Source organism: Marmota marmota, unplaced genomic scaffold, assembly GCF_001458135.2.
Source record: "Marmota marmota marmota unplaced genomic scaffold, marMar, whole genome shotgun sequence".
Lineage (NCBI taxonomy): Eukaryota > Metazoa > Chordata > Mammalia > Rodentia > Sciuridae > Marmota > Marmota marmota.
This window is the reverse complement of record NW_026000240.1, coordinates 28,205,420-28,227,699: the sequence shown is the minus strand read 5'-3', so window position 1 is coordinate 28,227,699 and position 22,280 is coordinate 28,205,420. Positions and strand designations below refer to the sequence as shown.

The 22,280-nt window shown below is 43.1% G+C and overlaps 1 protein-coding gene across 1 annotated transcript in view; it reads left to right on the top strand.

Annotated features, from left to right (window-relative positions):
- The window catches only part of Ephb1 (EPH receptor B1), a 425,502-nt gene that overhangs the window by 365,457 nt on the left and 37,765 nt on the right, over positions 1–22,280 (top strand). Inside the window, exons 11-12 of the mRNA XM_048794387.1 lie at positions 5,864–6,111; positions 13,430–13,645. Of these exons, the coding sequence (XP_048650344.1) occupies positions 5,864–6,111; positions 13,430–13,645 (464 nt within the window). The remainder of the gene's footprint in view (positions 1–5,863; positions 6,112–13,429; positions 13,646–22,280) is intronic.

Below are 22,280 nucleotides of genomic sequence, written 5' to 3'. Positions count from 1 at the left end.
GAGAGAGAGAGAGAGAGAGAGAGAGAGAGAGAGAGAGAGAGAGAGAGAGAGAGAAGGAAGAAAAGGAGAGGAGAGGAGAGAGGGAGGGAGGGAGAGCAATTGTGTGTAGATTCATGCTGCACAGAGCCAAAAGCTACTGCTCAAAATACCTGCTGGCAGGTTGGATGTTTCATTTTCAAAAATTGAAAATTCTTTCCTTCTGATTTTATATATAATAGTTGAGGCATTGAACATAGCTGAACCACTTTCTCTCTCTTCCTCATTTTGTTAAGGAAGGTTGGAAAGAGGTATTGGCAAGGAGTTGAAACTCGTAGAGAATAATCTCAGCAGCTGTGTGGGAGGACAATCATAGAAGCTGGAAGTCCCCCAGGGCACTGGTTTCAAACTTGATTCAGACGTTAGACTCAAGAGGAAGCAGGTTCAAGCCCAGACCCAAAGGCCCCACCTACCAAGCTTCCAATCCAGCAGGTCTACTGGGGCTCAGGACAGCATTTTCCCTTCCTTCCTTCCTTCCTTCCTTCCTTCCTTCCTTCCTTCCTTCCTTCCTTCCTTCCTTCCTTCCTTCCCTCCCTCCCTCCCTCCCTCCCCAGGATTAAACCCCAGGGGTACTCAACCACTGAGCCACATCCCCAGTCCTTTTTATTTTATTTTTTTTTATTTTGAGACAGGGTCTCACTAAGTTGCTTAGGGCCTTGCTAAATTGCTGAGGCTTTCCTTCAACTTGGGATCCACTTGCCTCAACCTCCAGAGCTGCTGGGATTACAGGTGTGCTCCACCCACACCTGGCAGAACTGCATTTTCTAACAAGTTCCTAGCTGCTAGCTTCCTAGCTGCTGAGCGTGGACCACACTTTGAGAACCACTGCTGAGTGTCCCTGACTGGCTTGAAGTCAGAGCTATTCCCTAACCAACTCCATGTTCAGCTATGGGAGAGAACCCAGGGTCAGGTGCAAAGATGCATGCCAATTCAAAGTCCACCCAGACCAAAATTAGTCTGGCTACATTCTCTGCGGGTGAGAATCTCCCTGAAGAGAATCAACCACCACTACTACTACCTGGCAGAATCATTTCCTATAAGCATCCATTTTAAATGTAAAGTTAATGCTTTATTTATTGAAATTATTTTTAGGTATTAATCATTTTTATTTTTTAAAAAAATGAAAAATTAGAGCCATGATAGGGAGTTCATATGAAAGGAAAGTTTTTAAGAGTCCAGATCATGCCAAATCAAGGCACCATAGGGGGTCAAGTTCTGGCACCAATTACAGTTATCAAAAAGCAATGAATGGTGCTGAAGCAATTGAAAAGCCCGGCAATAAAGTTCACCAATTGCAAAAAAAAAAAAAAGCAATGAATGTTTCTTGAAGCTAGAATTATGAAGCTAAAGGCAAATATTACAGGTGACGGTGACAGCAATTTCTTAGATCCTAAGTGATCCCAAATTTGGGGGTTTTTTTCCTATTAATAACACAAATATACCCATTGATTCCCACCTCCCTATGAGACTTTGGAAGTTCCAAAGGGCCAGAAACTCCAGAAATTAGCATCCTGGGTTTACCTGGGGACATCCTCTGTGCCCAAGTACTTGGCAAAGGGACTTCCCAGTGCTCCTGGCAAAAGGCTCAGCTGGATCTTAGATCAGCAACTTTACTCACAAGGCTGCAGAAACCTGATTTTCCTCTCTGTTTCCCTTCATTATCTCTCTCTCTCACACACACACACACACACACACACACACGATGCACTACCCTTCCCTTTGTGTTTCGTCTTTTCTTAGTCACCACCACAAGTGTCTTGAACAGTTTTGTCATTTAGACAACACTTTCCCATGGGCTTCTCTACACCCAGCTAAAAAAGACAAGATGGTTTCTTGCTTCTTTTCACTCTAAAGTGATGAGAGAGCTGAGTCTCCTGGAGAAGTGAAGGACCCAGGCAAAGTCATTGCCCCCAGGTGTGGTCTGCAGTCCAAGTGGAGCCTGCTCCTCTGTGCACCATGGGAGATTCCTTCCCAACTGTGCTCAGGGGCCACTTAATTGGCACAGGCAAACACAGCTTCCGAGAGAGACACAGGTATTGGGTGACTTCTATGCAGTTGGTGTGTTGACAATCTGCTGGCTTAGAGAATAAAAAGTCATTTCTTTTGCCAGGCAGGAAAGGAACTAATTTTATAGAATTACTATTCTTTAAGCCATTGCAAAACAGCTGGTTCTAAGGTGACCCTATGACCATCAAGAGTCACCAATGACAAAGCCCACTTTGCCTGCCCAACAAGAGCATGGTTTTGTTTTATAATTTTTATGATGAATCCCCTGCAGAAGATGAGCTTGAAAGCTAACCTATAAGAAGGATGGCACTTGCGACCAGACTGCCACAAAGGTCAATGAAATCACACTTGTCAATCAGAAAAGTAATTTGATCTACCACATTCTATGAAGACCCAACTTTTCAAAGCCACACCCTCCTTGTCTATTTTTCTTCCTTCTTTTCTTCTTTCTCTCAATTCATATTGATAAAGTCCACACCATGTGTCGGTCCCTGTACACTGCAAGGCAGCCTCTGTATGTAAGTTCTGCTTTTAAAAGTATTCAAAGGCATAGAGATAAATTCCCAGAACTTGGGGACATTGGGCAGTTCAATAATTCATTTGAAATATGCTTGGTTGGCTTAGACCATGGTTCTCAGCTTTGGCTGCACCTCAGGTTCACCTGGGCAGCCAGCCCTGGCCCTGTGTTCAGAAAGGCCCACACTTTGTTTAATGTTTTTCTGTCAGTCTTTCAATTCTTCATAATTTCTGAACAAGGAACCCTGCATTTTTACTTTGCACCAAGCACTCCAAATTATGTGGCTGATCTTGCGAGTAGCTTTTAAATATGTCAATGCCCAGGCTGCACCCAGACCAATTACTTAAAATCTTGAGGTGAGACCCAGCCCTCTGTATTCTGTCAAACACCTCCAGTGCTTGCAGGGGCTAGATGACTTTGAGAATCACTGGTCAGAACAGAATTTCTCAACTAGGGTGTTTATGGGTATGTTGTGGGGGGACATCAGATTCATCCGAAGCATTCTTCCCAACTCTAGGTACAGATGTTTATAAATTGATGAATATTTGGATTCCTTAATACTCTGATCCTACCTAACTTCTAGGCAGGACTTTAGGTGAATCACATCTGTCTTTGAACAGTCTCACTTTCTCTGTTTACTTCTACCTGGGTACTGAGTTGCTGTGATTAGTCACTATATATGAACTGTGTGGATTTGTTCCGTTGGGACATAATGGCCCCTGAACTGAAACTTCTTATCTAGAGACAGAATGATAGGAAAAGAGACCAGCATGAACCACAGCCTTGGCTCTGAGTCACAGCTGTGTGGCTTGGGATTTGATTTCTTTGTGTCTCTTTATTAATTTTTTTTATTAGAGAAATATGAATAATTATACCCTAGTAGCAGGAGTATTGTGAGGATTGAATGGGACAAGACCTGCAAAATACCTAGCACATAGTAGGTAGTCAATAAATACCTATCTGTGTACTATCTCTTCCAAGAAGAATTAACATACTCTTACCCTCAGCTCTCACCTATACATTTTTCCTAAAGAAAATCATTATTCGGACAACAAGAAAGAAATACTAACCAATATTATTCAATAGTAAACTTATTAAACATGTAATTTCTATTCATTCAGTTCATAATTATTGAATATGTATTAGGTCAAATTTTCACAGGGATAGGTTCCATGTAGGTTTACTACATATACACACAGACCCATGTAGAGACATATACATATATCCATGTGACAGCCACCTGTTGTTCAGCAATTTTCTTTAAATTTTGTGCATTTTAACTGCCAAAGTAATGCTTATTATAACAATCTGAACCATACAAAAATAACTATATCAAGTTTTCTAATTTCTAGATTCCCCTCTCATCCCCATCCTTCTACTATAATCATTATTAAAAAATAATTTGAAGTTACAAATAAATTTGCTATGGATTTTCCAGTGTTTCTTTGCACACACACACACACACATCTCAAATGGGTTCATGGTGCTCACTTTCTATACTTACTTTTCTTCTTCACTTAACAACAGAATGTGGGCATCTTTAGAAGTCCACACTTTATCACCCATCGGTCAGCCCATGAGTGTGCTATTTTACAGCCATTCCCTGGCTTAGTCCCTTTTGTGTGACTATGGAAGAAGTGCATTGAAGATACTTGGACATACAAATTTAAAAGCTGATATTTCTACTTTGAGTTAAAGCAGTGGCCAAGTCTCAGCAGTTTATAATCCAAGACCGGCCAAATAAATAATAACGCTTGTGACATGCCAACTTACGTTGGCAAGCCTGCCACATACCAGGCACTCCAGTGGACGTGCAAGCAATGAACCTAGGAGTCCCAGTCTGACCTCCAGCAATTCAACAAAGCAGCATGTGACTCAAATGTCCAAACCAGTGTTACAAATGATATCCATCTCAGCGTGAGGTCTGGGTTGAAATCTTCCTAATGGTGCTTAAGCCAGCATCTACTCCAGCCCAATATTCTGTCAAATTCAGTAGACTCTGGAGCAGTTTTATAAAAGTCTAGCAGTTTCCTTCCAATCTTTTTGGTAATAGGAAACAAAAGGAACTCCCAGCTAAATCACACAGGTGATGGGAACTTGCCTTTCTAATGCGGCCAGTAATTTTTCTGATTGCTCACAGTTTGCTCTGTTATTTTCTTCCAGAAATTGAAAATGAAAAAAATAAAGTTTCCCCATCAGAAAACCCTGCTTTCCCTGACAGGCCTTTGACACACATTTCAGCGATGCGATTACAAGTAGATACTTAACTGCTTCCCATGAAAGATCTGGAAGTTACAAAACCAAGGGAAATCATAGAATAACTTTTGAGAGCACATTAAGCAAGATTCAACAGATTTTTTTTTAAAGGCAGCTATGACATAGTGTCACCAGAATCATTTTTACTCTTGGTGATTTTACTGCAGAAGTGTTTAAATGCTGGGGCCCCAATGAAAGTGTGTAACACAAACCCTCTAGGAGAAATCACTTGCCATTTGGAGACCAGGAGTGCGGTTAGCTGACAGCCTCTGGCTGCAGTGCCTTGGCTGTCTATAGGGTCAACCTCATCTTTCCTGCACAGGCCTGATTCTTCCAGGCAGTCCCCAGCCAGTGGCTGAGCCTAGGGGAAGCTGTTAGGGCCTAGCTAGTCCTGGAACATGAACTCTTTGCTGCAGAATCCCTAGTTAAGTTGGCTGCGAGTCTGTTAGGTCTGCACAGGTCACATCTGCATTATGATCTAGGGTCTCCCTGCCCAATCCTGCTTCCTTCTCCTTTGATCTTTCACAAAGAAACTTCTTCCTTTCCTAACTTGTTCATGTCCACTGTCTGGAGAACCCAATAGACCCAAATGATCTCACAGCAGTGGAGGAACATAGACAATATGGATCTCATTCCAAGGACTACATTACGCAAACACACACCCCATCCCCTGCACCAGGCCCTGCTAAAAATAAATTAGGATTCTGTCAGAGGAAAACTGACCATCTCATCTCAATGACTCAGCTGGGGACACGAATGGAAAAAATTAAGTGTGGGAAAAAACAAACATAAGTATCCTGAAATTCCGCTTTAGTTTCTCCAACTATGTCTAAGAACCAACATGAGGAACGTATTTTAATATTCCTTTTGTGTTTTGCAGTGAACTGATTAGAGCCGAGACAGCACAGATACAATGAGAGAACACTATTTCAATGTGCCACTTGAATCACAATTCCATGTTGAGCGGCACTGCTGTTGATAAGATGCTGCCCCTTGTTCCACAGACTGAGGAGGAAGAGGACACTAATTGCATTCTCTTCGTTGCAGGAGAGTTTGGAGAAGTGTACAAGGGGCGCTTGAAACTGCCAGGCAAGAGGGAAATCTATGTGGCCATCAAGACCCTGAAGGCCGGGTACTCGGAGAAGCAGCGTCGAGACTTCCTGAGCGAGGCGAGCATCATGGGCCAGTTTGACCATCCCAACATCATTCGCCTGGAGGGTGTCGTCACTAAGAGTCGGCCTGTCATGATCATCACTGAGTTCATGGAGAATGGTGCTTTGGATTCTTTCCTCAGGGTAAGAGCGACTCAGGGACAACTCAGGGAGATCTAAGCCTGGGGAGAAGCGACCTGTGAGGATGACCCACCATTCAGACACCACCTGGATCAATGTGGGTGCATGTTGGAGATAATCAGCAAGGTTAGCAGTGATTTGTTGCTAAAAAGGAGAGAACAAAGGCCGGGCACGGTGGCGCACACCTATAATTCCAGCAGCTCGGGAGGCTAAGGCAGGAGGATCACGAGTTCAAAGCCAGAATCAGCAAAAGTGAGGCACTCAGCAAAATCATGAGACCCTATTTCTAAATAAAATACAAAATAGGGCTGAGGATGTGGCTGCATGGTCAAGTGCCCCTGAGTTCAGTCCTGGGTACCAAAAACAAAAAGGAGAGACAAAAACAGGGCCTTTGGACTCCTCAGAGGGAGGATGTCATGGAGGAGGAAGGGCCTCAGTAAATACCTGTTGGATGAATAAACTGAATGGATCCAACGGTAGCCTTTGGCATTTGTGTGAATCAGAGATGAAGAGCCCCTTGGTGGCCCTGTATCCCTGTGTGATTCATACAGATGCCTTTCGCCAGCGCCACTGCCCTCCCAGCCTGCTCTCTTCATAGACAGTTACAGATAAAATGGGATATCCTTTTTGAGGCTGAGGCTACTGTCCTCCAGGGAGACACTTCTGGGCAGGGAAGGGGAAGACACTGTCACATGCATCCAGATGTCTTTTCTGGCGCTGATGAAGACTTTTGACTCCCAACCAACCTGCAGCAGAGGTGAGAGAGCCCTGAATGCCTTTTGGTTGGGAGACCTGTTAAAGATTATTGTCAGAATATGCCCCAGAAAGGCCAGGCCCAATTCTTTAGGAGCCACACAAAGGAGGAGTGAGTGGGGAGGGCCCAGGTGCTGGTGTCCAGGGAATGGAAACTGACTAAGACTGCACTGGGGAGCAGGATCTGCCTCAGACCGAGAGGTTCAGTGGGATGGCTGGGGAGCCTGAGAGCAGGAGGCCCAGGGGGAGGTACCATCAAAGAAAGGGTGAAGCCTTCTGGGCCAGGACTTCAGGGTGATACCCCAAGAGCAGGCTACACGCATCACCAAAGCCACCAAGCCATAGCTGTGGCTGCCGATCAAAGGACCGTTCATTCATAGTCAGTCGTTGAATCAGCGATGGGGTGATTGCTCCAACATGGCCCCACACTGGAGGCTGAGCCAATGGAGAAGAAACAAGCATGTTCTAACGCTGTGTACCAAATCACCCCGGACTTCAGTGGCTTAGCACACCAGTGACTTATTTTGCTCATGAACCTGAAATTGGAGCAGAGTTTGTAGGGAGGTGCGTGTACATTTCTGGTCCATGCAGATCCATCTGGAGCACCTTCGGGGCTAAGGCTTGGAACTGTTGGAAGATTCACCCACTCATGTATCTGGCAGTTAATTGATGTCAGTTCTCTGTTCTGAGTGGCCGGCTTCAGCTTCCTTAGGGCAAGCTGGGTCCCAAAAACCAGCATCCCAAGAAGAGAAAATGAAAGCTGTATTCTCACCTTTGTAACCTAGCCTCGGAAGTCACATAGTGTCACTTTTACTACAGTGACCAGCCCACCAAGATCCAAGGGGGAAAAATGTTCCCATGTTTTGAAAGCAGGACAGCAACCCAGTATCTTGTTACATTTAAGAGATGGACGATCTTGTTATGTCCACATCACAAAATGCAATCTGCCCCAGGAAGATCCTTTTCCCTGGGAACCTGAGGGCCCAAAGCTTCCAGCTATCACCTACCTGTGTCCTGTTTTTTGTTGCCACAGTGGAGCACAGAGCTATCACAGAGAAGGACTTAAATCTCCTATATGTACATGATATCTCATTCGCTGCCTTTGTGGCCACATCAGAGCAAGATATGGTCTATGCTTTCCTAGGGACATTCATTTTGATGGGAGATCTCATGAAGACAATCAAATAAACACAAATAACAGAAGGCAATGTTAGAAGAAAAAGTATTTTCTGGACCAGCTTCAAGACCCTTTCAGGAGTCATTTGTTTCCTACCAGTCACATGACTGTACTCCAGAGAAAGTCACCCCAGGATTGGGGGACTGTGATCAGACTCCTTCCCCAGGATATACGAGGGACAGGGAGATTCATCTCAGAAACCTGTGACAATCAAAACTCCAGACTGCTGCTCCTCCCAGGGCCTGTTTCCATCCGGGTCCCTGGACACAGAGGCATGTTGGACACTAGAGTTTTTCATCATGCTGAGGCCCAGTGTGCAGAGGGAGAAAACCCAGGAGCAAGAAAGAAGCCCAGGAAAACAGAGGTGAGGGCACCGCAAGAAGGGGTGGTGAGAGTAGGCAGTGCCAGGAGCAGAGGGGCGATGAAGCATGTCTCACTCTCGCACCGCATGGAGGCAGGTAATCTATAAATCTAATTTCAGCCTTACTACCGAACCCTGGAGCATAGCAACATTAATTGATGTATCTGCTGCTTGATAAAATTGAAAAAATAGGTCATCAGTTCAGTTCTACAGGGTCCATCTTCTGGGAAGGAGGAAAATTTTAGGATCACCACACAGAGAAGAAAGGAAAAGGGTTAGGCCTCTATTCATGCAATCATTTCCTCCAACTTCTGGACATGGCAGCTTTGGAGGGGGGGCCACAGGTCTAGCCCTGGATCAGGGCCACAGGGATCCCATCAGCACACCAAACATGGCATTTCACCATCCACTGTGTTCCTCCCTTGTTGCAGTACCTAGAAATCCTCACATTCTAGAAGGTTTGGATACACTCTTATTTTTCAAGCACACACTCATTAGGTGGTTCGTTATTATCAACAGCTTTGGTTCATGACTGAACCAAGGAGTGTAGATCATTTTACACATTCCTAATTAAACATTTCCTCCTTGGCACTGAGATGTGAAGGATTCAATATGGCGGCTCTTTCCTTGTCTAGGAACAGTTCCTGAAGCCAGTCAATGTCTTGTGCCTTAGCTAAGAAGGTCAACATGCTCCATGATGCCTCCTTGCCTAAAGCAGGATCCTATCCTTGCTGCTGGTTCATTCACAGATGACCATAACTGGAAGACTCTGAGAAGTCACTGAGTAATGGCAAGCAGGGCTACTTCTTAGCAGGCAAGCTCTTCGTGGGCTGAAGTTGGAAGATAGCAGCCCAGATGCCTTGGCTTCTTCTGTGAGTCACCCTGTGGCCCTACAGCAGGTCTGTTAACTCAATTTTTCAATCTATAAACTAAAGGCATTGAGCTGGAAGAGCTTGAAAGTTCTCTTTCAGTTAAAAAAAAAATCTATGATTCATTCTCTTCAAACAAATCAAATAAGGGTTTCATTTCCTGAAGTGGATTTGTCAATGAAAGTTGAAATACCTAAATCCTTCCTGTCTAATATAAGGGCCAGCAAGTGGCTTCAGTGCTTTTTCAGAAAAGCAATTTCAGCAGAAAGCACTTCATGAAGGGAAGAAATTTTAAATCACTCCGCCTAGGTCTGTATTTCTTCTCTGCACCATTTCTACCATATGCTCAGCACGGAGCTGGGATCTTTCCCAAAGTCTCTAAGAGATCTGTTTGTTGGTGGTGTCTTGTTTTGTTTTGGGGGTCTTGCTTGTTTTGTATGCTGCTATTCAAATCTCTGGAAGTTATACCAATACACTGAGCATGAGACAGTTGAACATGTCAGAGAAATCTTAATATGTTTATATCTTTAGGTTTCACCAAGATATGAATTCAACAGACAGGACTCTGCCTGTGATGATATGTGATTCCCCTGCAGACCGTAAGGAAAATGGGTTGCACATGCCCGAGTCTGCATAGTCCCGTGGATGAGGCACTGACCAGGAGTGAAAGGACAGAGTAGCATCATTAATCAGTTGTGGCCCTTCTCCCTGAGGAGCTTGTGCATGGCCTTCTTCTCCAGCTTTTGAGGGAGCCATTACCAGGCGATCAGAGATGGAATATCAGTGGAGAAGCAATTTGCCATTCCAGATTTAGATTCCTGTTATAACTCAAAGTCACCCAGAGTGATTTAAGGCTGGTCGCATATACTTTCTGGATCTCCTTTATCTTTTCTATCAAAACAATATAACATTGCCTGTCTTGCCTACTGCACAGGATCAGTTTTAAGGCTCAAAACATATTCTATGGAGAGTGACTTGCCATTCACAAGGCAAGTAATGGAAGAGATCGCTATTTGTTGGGCAGATGGCAGGGGGTCTATTACAGATGTCTACCTGTTACCTGTTGAGCTCAAAATGCACTGGGACTGGTTTTTTTTTTTTTTTTTTTTTTTTTAAGGGCAGTGGCCCTAGGATATCTCATAGGCATACCCTGGAAACCAGAGATCTGGCCCCAAGAGCCCTCAGTCACTCTCACCATGCATGTTTGAGGACAGGGATGAGCAGATATGGAGGACATCATGGCCTTTCTGACAGTAGCAGTGACCACCGCTGCCATCTCAGTATTCACAGGTCACTGAGAGAAGACACTTGATGCTCATCAAAACCCTACAACAAATGCTCTCATTTCACACATATGGAAATCACTGCTGTGGAGGTTGGTAACTGGTCCAGGCTCACTCAGCCAGGGAACAGCAGAGCCTGGATCCCACCGGGGTCTTTCTAGCTCTCCAGCCCAGAGAGCTGAGGATGAACCCAGGAGCTGAGGATGCCCGATCTCAATTTTGAAACCAACGAGATAATAAAGCAGCTCTCGGAAACCTCCAGTGACCTGAAGCAGACACACAGACGCACGGCCACACGTGTTTCCAGCATCGCTCCTCTCAAAGTCGCCTACAGCCACCACCCGGGCCCTCCCGCAAACGTCAGCTTCTTCAGAGAGGCATTCATTTTTTCAGCACATTGTTGTCTACACACACCGAGAGGAAATAACAAACTGCTTTGGAAAAATACAACCCGTGCGATTTGCAGCTGAGATACATTTTTGTATTCTACAGAAGTTGCGTGACAACTGTCGGAGGAGGCAAATCCCCAGGGACCCGCTTGGAGAAAACGCGTGGCGCTAGGGAAAGGCTGGCTAACTGCTTGAGGAGGTGTTGACTGAAGTTCATTAGCGAGAAGGAGGATTCGCCTCACTCGCTGCACATCCAGCTTTCACAGATGGGCACCGGGCACTGGAAACGCGTCAGAGTTTCCAACAGCAGTTCTGCACGTTTCCTTTGGAAGAAAATGTTACTGAGAAAGCATTCTGGGCAGGTTGGGAGGTGGCTGAGATTTAAGTTAGAAACAGCCTGGGGATGTGGGGTGCCAAACCCAGTGTGTTTGGGGGTGCTCCCTCTGGCAGTGGTCTCAGGAAGGAAGAGTTTGCTTCACTCCTCCAAGGGATCAGGGGCACAATCCCCCAGAAGATGGATGGTGGCTTGCAATCTCCCGGGAGAAAAAGTCTTCTATAGTTCATGCTATTGGTTTTTGGACTTCTTCATTATTGGGGTTTTCTCTAATAAACATGGTATTTTTTAAATAAGTCTATTATGTTTTCTTAGTTTTTTGTTTTGTTTTGCTTAGAAAAATGCTATAGGAGGAATGCATGCATAAATGATGTGTCCACACATGTTTAAATGACATCATGTTACTTGGGGGCCATGTGTAACATCAAGAGCTCTTCATACTGCTTACCCTTTCTGCATTTCATATGAGGACTGTGTGGCGGAAAGTGTGGCTGCCTTTCCCAGGGTCTGTGTTCAGCAGTAACTGACCAGACCCTTGGTGTCCTGCCTCTTCCTACCTCTCCTCTAACCAGAGGATCCCAGTGCCCTGGGTTGTACTATAATTATAGAGCACAACCCATGGCCCTTTGGGGAGCAGCTGAGGCTGGACTAGATGGGAAAAGGTGTTCTTGGCAACATGACCCAGATCCACTGATCTAACCAGTGAGTGCAGAGCTAAGACCTAGCAGTTTGGGGACAGCAGGAAGAAGTCACAGGTACGTAATTGAGGAATCTGTCTACTCAGGGAAGAGGGCTTCTGAACAAGAAACTGTGAGCCTATCAGTGACCAGAGAGAGGGCATCACTACAGGCTGGCAGGAGCATGAATAGCAGCATCTCCCATAAGCTAGCAGAGTTCCAAGTGCCAGACACTGTGCATTGAGAGTCTGTCCCTGGTCCCTGTAAGGTAGGCATGGTTATCCTAACATAAAGACTGGAGCTACCTCTAAGGCACGAAGTGTCTTACACATTTAAATTTGAAAACAGAAAGAGATGTACGAGAAATTCACATAACTTAATTTTGTTGAGTTTTGTTTTCCTTCTCTGTTAAAGTTTTCAGCATTGATAATACTGTAGTGACCACAAGAGGTGGGGCTTCTTGTCCTCAGTGAGCTTACAGTCAAGCAGCACAGACAGACAGGTGGACACAGATCATAAACAAGATTAAAACTTGTGACTTGTGCTAAGAAGAATAATAAGGGCACTCATTGAAAGGTAGTCATCAGGAAATCCTGGTGGTGTTGAGGGAGGGAATAGTTATAAAGATGTCCTCTTCGAAGAAGAGTCATTTAAGAAAAACCAGAAAGAGATGTAGGTACTGATTGTGGGACAAAAACCGAGGAATTACCAGGCACCGTGGAGCACACCTTTAATTCCAGTGCTTAGGAGGTCGAGGCAGGTGGATCTCGATTTTAAAGCCAGCCTCAGAAAAAGTGCGGCACCAAGCAACTCAGTGAGACCCTGTCTCTAAATAAAATACAAAATGGACTGGGGATGTGGCTCAGTGGTCGAGTGCCCCTGAGTTCAATCCCAAGTACCCTACCCCTCCAATTAAAAAAATAGGGGATGAATGTGTAAGGGCCCTAAGGCAGGAAGAGCTTGGCTGGGGAGCACTGGGGCTGCCAGTCACAGTGGCTTTACTTAGCACCAGTGGGCTGAGGAAGGTAGCAGCTGGTCCCACGGGTCTTATGGACAAACCACTAAGCAGTTTGGAGATTTTCCTTAATGCAATGGGAGGCTATTACAGAGTTTAAGCCAGGGAGTGACATGGCCTGATTTATGTCTTTAAAAGATGGTTCTGGCTGCCGTGGAGAGAATGGATTGTAGCGGGGGCAGGTGCGGGAGGCTGTTCCAGGTGATGGATGGCCATGACTTGGTTGGCATGGTGGCCGTGGAGAGGGAGAGGAGTGGATAGGTTTGAGATGTAATTTGGAGATGAAATCGACAGGGCTTGGCAAGAAGAGAGCTGAGGTTCAAGGAAAGGATGAGGGTGGGGGATGGGGAGGGAAGGGCGGCCGTGAGCTGCGTGCCCGGCAAGCAGCAGGCCACAGCACCTTGGCTTCTGATTAGCCACTGAAGTCTGTCTTGATCTGGATGCCCTTTGTGTCTTACCACAGCAAAACGATGGGCAGTTCACAGTGATACAGCTCGTGGGCATGCTCAGGGGCATTGCTGCTGGCATGAAGTACCTGTCCGAGATGAATTACGTGCACCGGGACCTGGCGGCTAGGAACATTCTGGTCAACAGTAACCTGGTGTGCAAGGTGTCCGATTTTGGCCTCTCCCGCTACCTCCAGGATGACACCTCAGACCCCACCTACACCAGCTCCTTGGTGAGTCCTTCTTGATATTCTCAGGCAAAGCATGGCAGGGCTCAAAGGTGACTGGGGACCTGTGGCAAGGCGTCTGGGAAGAAATGGTCACCTGAGCTGATCTCTTCAAGGAGGGATCCAGAGTCTGGGAGGATCATCCAACTCTGGGGAAATAACAGCAGCCAGTTGTCCATGGGAACAGTTGACTTTGGAGAACCCATACAGTTGGACAAGGTACCAGAGACATTTGTCACCAGGAAGCAGGCTCCAGGCATGGTTGAGGGTTTCAGTCCCCAGATGGGTTGGACTCTGGTCTCCTTCTCTTTTCCCTCTACGTGGCTTCCAGATAGCTTTAAGCACCAGGCACCCGATGAGTACTCCTAAATTGGTATTTCCTGCTGAGCCTCCCCCTCCACATCCTGAGCAGCAATAATCATCTAAATCCAACTGCCTCATCCACACAATTTCATTTAGAATTTTAACAAGTCCAAAATAGACCTCTGGAGCTACTTACCAACAGAGCCTCCCTGGTAGTTGTCACCATTTCACTGGGAATCATCCTTGATTCCCCCCTACCTCCGCCCTGGGCTTGCCATCCCATCCAATCCCTCAGCAACTCCATAGGTTCTTATAGAATCTATGCCTTTCTTCCTCTCTACTGCCACCACCCTGCCACAAACCGCCATTCTCTTTTGTCTTAGATTGTTACAGTGACTTCCCAACATGCATCCCTGATTTTCTCTTGTCTCCTTATATCTATTTCCAACAGCATCCAAAGTGATTGGCTTCCCCTCCTCCTTGCCCACCTATCTATCTTTTCTTTAAAATTGCAAATGTGTATTATAAAACATTAAAAGATACAGGGAGGTAAACGCAAAAGAATAACTGATAAATTACAATTCCCCCCAGGCAGGTTCTATCAACTTTTTCCTAAAGGCTACATGGTAAATATTTTAGGCTTTGCTGGCCAAGAGATAAAATAGAGGAGGTTGCATGAATAATTATATAACCCTTTACAATGTAACCCTTATAAAAGTTATAAACATCATTCTGAGCTCAGAGGCTATAAAAATGTGACCAGCCAGGCTGATGGTCAGGCCAAAGTTCATTAATCCCTGGTGAACTCAGTTTTCAACAGCTAGATGTGTGTCCTTTCACATTCTTCTCTTTGTTTGAAAACTTGAAAGTGTTTATACTTTAAAATTGGGATAATACTATGCCTATTTCCCTGAATTCTTATGTATCTCTTGGGCATTCTTGCTGCCCCACTGAATTTCACAAACTTTATAAATATTCACCTCTCCCGCGCAGAAATGTGTCTGTCTTCTTGCACCCTTACCAATGCATCCAATAATATCAACGCATCCAAAAATATCTGTTTTCCTTTACATCTTCTTACAGCTCATCATTTGTCCTGAAAGTTTTCTTCATTCACAGGTGATAAAATATTTCTTAAAGTTTTCTGTACTATTTTATTGCGGAACTATTCTATATTTAAATACTTGGTATAACCAAGATTTATTTATTTTTTCCATTGCTTTATTTTTAAAATATCAAGCATATAGAGAACTTGAAAGAATTTGACAGAAAACAGCCAGAAACTCCCCACACAGATTCTAGAATTAATACCTTCTATACTTGCTTAATCCTATGACTTCTATCTATGCCTCTGCATATCCATTACTCCATTTTCTTTTGTTGACTGATTTCCAAGTAAACTACAGATATCATATATATCACCCCTAAACATAATATCATACATGTCTTTACCTGAAGTTAAATCTTTGTTTACAGTTATTTTTTGTTTGGAAATTTTTTGCATATAATGGAATGCATATGCGTTAAGGGTGCATTTAGAGTTTTAACAAATACACTCAACGGCATACAACCCAAACTCCCAGCAAGATAGGAAACATGACCATTACCTTAGGAAGTTCCCGCAAGTCCCTCCGCAATCGATTCTCATGCCCACACACACACACACACACACACACACACACACACCCAGAGGTAACTACTGTTCCAATATTTTTCAACCCTAGATTTGTTTTAGGAACTCATATACTAAAACTTTGTATAAGTGGGAAGCATACTGGATATGTTCTTCTGTGTCTGGTTGATTTTACTTGGCATTATGTTTGAAAGAATCACTCAAGCAGGAATTTATTGCTACTTATTGCTGAATTTATTGTTTATTTATCCACTCTCTTATTGACGGGTACCAGGGGTATTCTGGAATTTATTTTTGAATGTATCGGGAAATGTATTCTCATACTGTTTTGAACTTTTGTTCAAAACAGAAAAATAATATTTTCTGAGTAAACAAATTGTGCTTCTAAAAATGTAAATAATATATTCACATGACATGTAGTTTTTTGAACATTTATTTTGTGCCAGAACTGGGCTACAACTATGCCAACACCACTTATTAAAAATATTATTCATTTCATAACACTTTTTATTAGTACATTATTATTATTCATTTTTATTGAATCACATGCCATCCTTGACATTAAGATCTTTATATGAACTACATTTGATTCTCAATTCTACTCTATTGATTTTTTTTTATTCTTGTGCTCAGTCATATATTGTTCTGGTTATAATAACAATTAGCAGAACTTTTTACTTTCTACATTATTCTGATTATAATAATTTTAGGAAAAACCTTACTGTTTGGGCAAAGCAAGTGATACCTCATTACTTTTTATTTTTTCTTAAGTCCTTGGCTCTTCTCAACTATCTTTTCTTTCAACTGCATTTCAAAATCACCTTGTCCAGTTCTAAAATGTGCACATATACATAGATACTCACATTTGTATTTTGAATAAATTCTATTTTGCCTTTGAAAGGACTTACATTTTAATGATTCTGAATCATCTAATAATGATCTAAGCCAAATATACAATTTACATGAAACTTACATTAAAATTTCATAGGTAAAAGTTTTTCCATGTTATTTTCCTGTGTACATTATTTATATAATCTATTGTGGTTTTGTATTTCTTCTAGATGATAAAGTTTATTTACCCTAAACCTACGAGCTCACAATCATGTGGTCACTCACCTTACCATATTTATTATGCCATTTCTTCAAGTTTTGCCTTTTGTTCAAAACAGATAAATTATATTTTCTGAGTAAACAAATTGTGCTTCTAGTAATGCAAATAATATATTCACATAACATGTAGTTTTTTGAACATCTGTTTTGTGCCAGTACTGGGCTACAGGCTGGTGACATAATCATGAGCAGAAAGAGACATCAAGGGCTGGGGCTGTGACTCAGTGCTTGCCTAGCATGTGTAAGGCACTGGGTTCCGTTCTCAGCACCGCATGGAAATAAATGAATAAAATAAAGGTCCATCAACAACTAAAAGTATATGTAAAAATATTTTTAAAAAAGAAAGAAAGAGACATCATTACTTCTCTCACATGTTTTAGTCAGCCTTGCTTCATCATGACCAAAATACCTGTCAGGAAAAACTTAGAGGAGGTCAAGTTTATTCTGGTTCATGATTTCAGAAGTTAAATCCATGCTCAACGGATTCCATTGCTCTGGGCCCAAGGTGGGGCAGAACATCATGGCAGAAGTGTATGACAGAGGAAACCAGCTCAGTTCATGACAGCCAGGAAGCAAAAAGAGAGCTCTGCTTGCCAAGGACAAAATATATACTCTAAAGGCATACCCCTAACGACCTACTTCCTTTCTGTACCTGCCTATAGTACCCAGGACAGTACTCCTTTCAATTATTAATCCATCAAATGGATTAATCCACTAACTAGGTCACAGTTCTCATCATCTAATGATATCACCTCTGAACATTCCTACATTATTTCACACATGAACTTTCAGGAGATACCCTATTTCCAAACCATAACATCCCGTTTAGTGAGGGCAGGGGCCATTAATCAGACACATATTCAATACGTGCACAATTACAGCTGGAAAGAGAAGCATGATGTTTTGGGAGATCATGAATAAAATAGGAAAATGTCCTACCTATGTCTAGCAGTATTAAGGAGAACTTTCAGAGGAAGAGATATTGCCCCAGCAGAGACATGAAGAGTAAGTAGGTCACTGTCTTAGTCAGCTTGGGTTGCATAACAAAATGCCATAGACTGGGTATCTTATATAGCAGACATTTATTCCCATAGTTCTGAAGACTGGAAGTCCAAGATCAAGGAGACAGCATGGATGGAATCTTGGTGTGGACCTCTTCCTGACACTGTCCTCACTTGGCCTTCCTTGGTATACACGTTGAGAGAGAGAGAGACAGAGACAGAGAGAAAGAGGAAGAGAGAAAGTGATTGTGCCTCTTCCTTTGTTTTTGTAAGGGTGTTGATCCCACCATGAGGCTCACCTTCATGACCTAACCTATCCATGACTACTCCCAAAGGCCCATCTCTACAGACTATCCCACTGAAGGTTGGGGCTTCAATATATGAACATGAGGGCACACTGACATTCAGTCTATGGAATTTTACCCCCAATGAATATGACAGGAGGCAGAGAAGCAGCACATACAAAAGCCATGTGACAAGAGAGAAAATGGACTAGAAATGAGAAGGTACCTCTGTGCCTGTCATTTGGGTGGTCCTCCAGGAGGTCAGCAGCAGTTACCTCTTATAGTATCTCCAGATCCTTGTGAGGGAATTTACAGCCAATGGAAACCATTCGAGATGTGTGCATCTGTGTGTGTGTGTGTGTGTGTGTGCATGTATGCACATAAACATGGCCCAAAGTCATAGATTTTCATCTTAATTAAACAACTTGGCTTCTTCTTTTGCCTTTTCCTTACAGTCTCTTTCATCCTCTTCTTTAAAACAAATATACAAAAAGACAAAGACTTTTCTTGGCTTTATTCCTGTTTTCTTTCACCAAGAAAACTATTCAACAAGTAGAACCAAAGTAGATGTCCTGAGCAAGGGAAGTGAGCCCTATGGAGGATCAGGACCCGTGTGTGAGGGGCTCCAGCTCAGCAGGATGAAGAGATGAGCTGTATGCAGGGATATTAAGAAATGCATTGGGGATAGTGGGAGTGGTTGGGAGAGGGGATGTACATATGGAAAGCGTGAACGCAGGATGAACTGTGTAGCGTGGAATTGGAATTGGAGGTATCAGTGTGAGCTTATGGTTTTAAATACACCGAGGCAGAGAATAAATATAGGCTCGGAGAGCCTGCAGCAATGACATCTATGTAGCAAGAGTCCACGCCGGCACTTAGATTTTTATTTCTGTAGACTTTACTGAAAGCAACCAGGACTCATTAGAGAAATGGCCCTTTCCAGGGCCTTGGCAGGAAAAGTAAGAGGAGCCTAGCACACCTTTTTGTATCAGAAAGTGAGAAAGAACTCAAAGAATGATGGGGATATGTCTAAAAGTACAAGTACCAGCATGAAGGGTCTCCTAATGAATAAATCTGGAATCATTTGAGCCTTAGAATATATAATCATAGTAACAGATTGTAACTCATTGAGTAAAATGGTGCCTATTATGAATATGAATATCAATTAATAAATAAATGGAGGCAAGAGAAAGTTTTTCACTCTAGTAGAAAGAATAATATTATTAGAAACTCACTGTTTGGAAAGCATCAAATTAATGGCTAATTCAAATAAGAAATCAATGGATACTAATATTTGGGGAGAATATGGGAAGAGGAACAAGATTTTGCATAGCTTCAAAATATTTATTTATTATGAATATTTATTTATTTCAAAAAAAGGAAAAAGTAACTTTACAGCAGAGAATTTTGATAAATACCATCTGAATTAAGTGCTTAAAGTTTATAACACCAGTAACCGAAGTCATCCTTGTGTAGCACCTACAAGATACAGACATAAGAACCTAGCATTTGTGATACTCTGCTCAAAATATGTGACTTGGGTCTTGTTGGGAGGAACATCAGACTAACTAAAATTAATGCACATTTTATTAAGTGGTCTATGATCTTCAAAAAATATCAAGGTCATAAAAGTCAAATAAACAGAAAAAACTGGGATTACAGGTGTGATAATGGGGATTCACAGGTGACACTTAGAACATTTCTGGGACAGTTGCTCTTTTGGGGTAAACAGGGTATAAGCAGTCTTTATAGTCTTCCTGCAGCTTTTTCAGGGATATGAAACTGCTCCAAAGGGAACTTAAAAAAAAAGTGACCCTGGATGCAGTGTGGAGGGTGGATGGGAAAGGCCAGAGGAGGAAGCAGGGGAATGCCCTGCGAGATCACGGGGCCTTAGGTGTGGGATGAAGGAAATAAAGCGCAGAGGGTGCATGGGGTCACATAGGAGGACCTGAGCGTGCATGGCGTTAGAGGAGATGGTGACAGAGGTCCAAGGACGATGCTAGGTATCCAGCCTGTTTCTGGGATGGGTGATGGATGTCCCACTTTTCGAGAGTGAGCATGCTGGACGGGAGCTATAGAAGGGTTGTGAATAGGTTGTGAATAGTTGTGAATTTGGTTTAGAACAACTAAAAGTTTGTTTCCCAAATTGTGATGGGTATCAGGTTTACCTGGAAAGCTAATAAGGAGCGCAGAGTCACACACTTATGAGAGTAGAATGGGGTCTGGGTTTTTGCATTGTCACTGAGGTTTTCCAGGTGATTTGATACCTACACATTTTTGAGAGGCCCTTGATCGGAACCATTTGTTTTTTATGTGCTTGTGGAATATCTAAATAGAGCTGCTGGGTAGGCAAATGAATACATGGGTCTAGAGCATGGAGGAGAAGACCAAATGGAGACAGATCTTTGGGAGTCATCGGCATAAAGACAGGAATAAAAACAGTGGGTGTAAATATACTTCACCTGGGAGAGAGTAGGATGGGAAGGATCATTGCCCTGAGCATGAAGGAGCCTAGCATTTGCAATACAGATGCATATAAGTAGGAATGGGGCTCCCCCATCGTCCCCATCCCCCAGAGAGGCAATTGCTATAAGTCCAACCTTCACACTTTGCAGACAAGGAGCCCAGATGGGTCAAATGAGCTATGCAAGCCACATAGCTTTGACCCTCAGTCTAGGTCTCCAGACTCTGAAGCCAGCACTCAGAACTCCATGGCCCTGGGTGTGCGATACCCCTGCTCAACTTAGGTCACTTGTGATGTCCCAGGAAGCCTGTTTCTCTGTTTCATTTCCACCCCCTGTCCTCCCAACAGCCAAGCCAATGATGGTCTTTAGAATCCAAGTCAGCTGTCCCCTGTACTCGCTGGCTCTGCTGCTCTCAGAGTGATACACACACACAGGCTAGGCCCATCATATCCCTCCCACCCACCAACAGGCAGAGATGGGCTTTAATTTATTAATTAAAATTTAGTAGCTTTAATTTATCTTTAGATTTTCAGTTCCATTTCTTTGCACTTTTTTCCCCATGATTACTCCAGAATTATACAACATGGTGTATTAAGTACACACATATGCCACCTTCATTTTTCATAGCCTACTTAGGGTTTACATTGTACCACTTTACATAAAATGAAGAAGCCATATAACCAAATTAAATAGGTTCATTTACCATCCCACCTCTATTTGTTACATTTATACACATTAAAAATCCCAAAGACAGTACTACAGTTTTTGCTTTACACAGCTGTATGCATTTTCAAGAAGTTAAAGGGAAGATGTTTCATGTTAACTCAAAATAGTTACCATTTCCCTTGCTCTTCCATCATCCCTGAAGGTGCAAGTGACTCTTTGGTATCCATGCCTTTAGTTTGAAGAACTGCCTTGAACATGTCCAGGTCTTCATGCAATAAGTTCTCCTAGTTTTCCTTTTTCAGAGAAATGTTTATATTTTGCATTCATTCCTGAAATATAATTTTGCTGGCTATATAATTCCAGATTCACAGGATCTCTCCTCCCCTTTAGCATTTAGTGTGGTTTCATTGTCTTCTGGCAGCCATGTTTTGTGTGTGTGTGTGTGTGTGCGTGTTTGCTTGTTTATTTATTTGTTTTTTGGGTACTGGGGATTGAATCCAGTGGCACTTAACCATTGAGCCACATCCCCAACCCTTTTTACATTTTATTTAGAGTCAGGGTCTTGCTAAGTTTCTTAGGCTCTCCCTAAGTTGCTGAGGCTGGCTTTGAACTCTTGATTTTCCTGCCTCCACCTCTTGAGATGCTGGGATTACAGGCATGTGCCATGGTTTCTAATGGCCACACAGTTATTTGAACTATTATTCTTATGAATGTGTATATATTCATATGAATATGGGTCAAATGAGCTATGCAAGCCACATAGCTTTGGCCCTCAGTCTAGGTCTCCAGGCTCTGAGGCCAGCACTCAGAGCTCCATGGCCGAGAGAGAGAGAGAGAGAGAGAAGAGAGAGAGAGAGAATGTGCCATATTTCTGTGGCTGCTTCCAAAATTTTTCTTTGGTATACTTGAGGGATACTTTTTTCACCCCAAATTTTCCTATTCTCTAAACTTCTTGAGTCTGTGAATTTATATCTCTCACTCTATTGGAGAAGTTTTGGGCTATGTTTCTTCAGATGTTATTTTCTGTCCCCTTTCCCTCTCCTCAGGGCTAGGATCCCATGGTGTCAGAGCTTCTGGAATGTTCCCACCGGTTCCTGAATCTGCTCATTTTTTTCCCTGACTTTTTTGTTCTCTTCCTCAGATCTGTCTTCAAGGTCATTGATTCTTTCATGTGTCTTC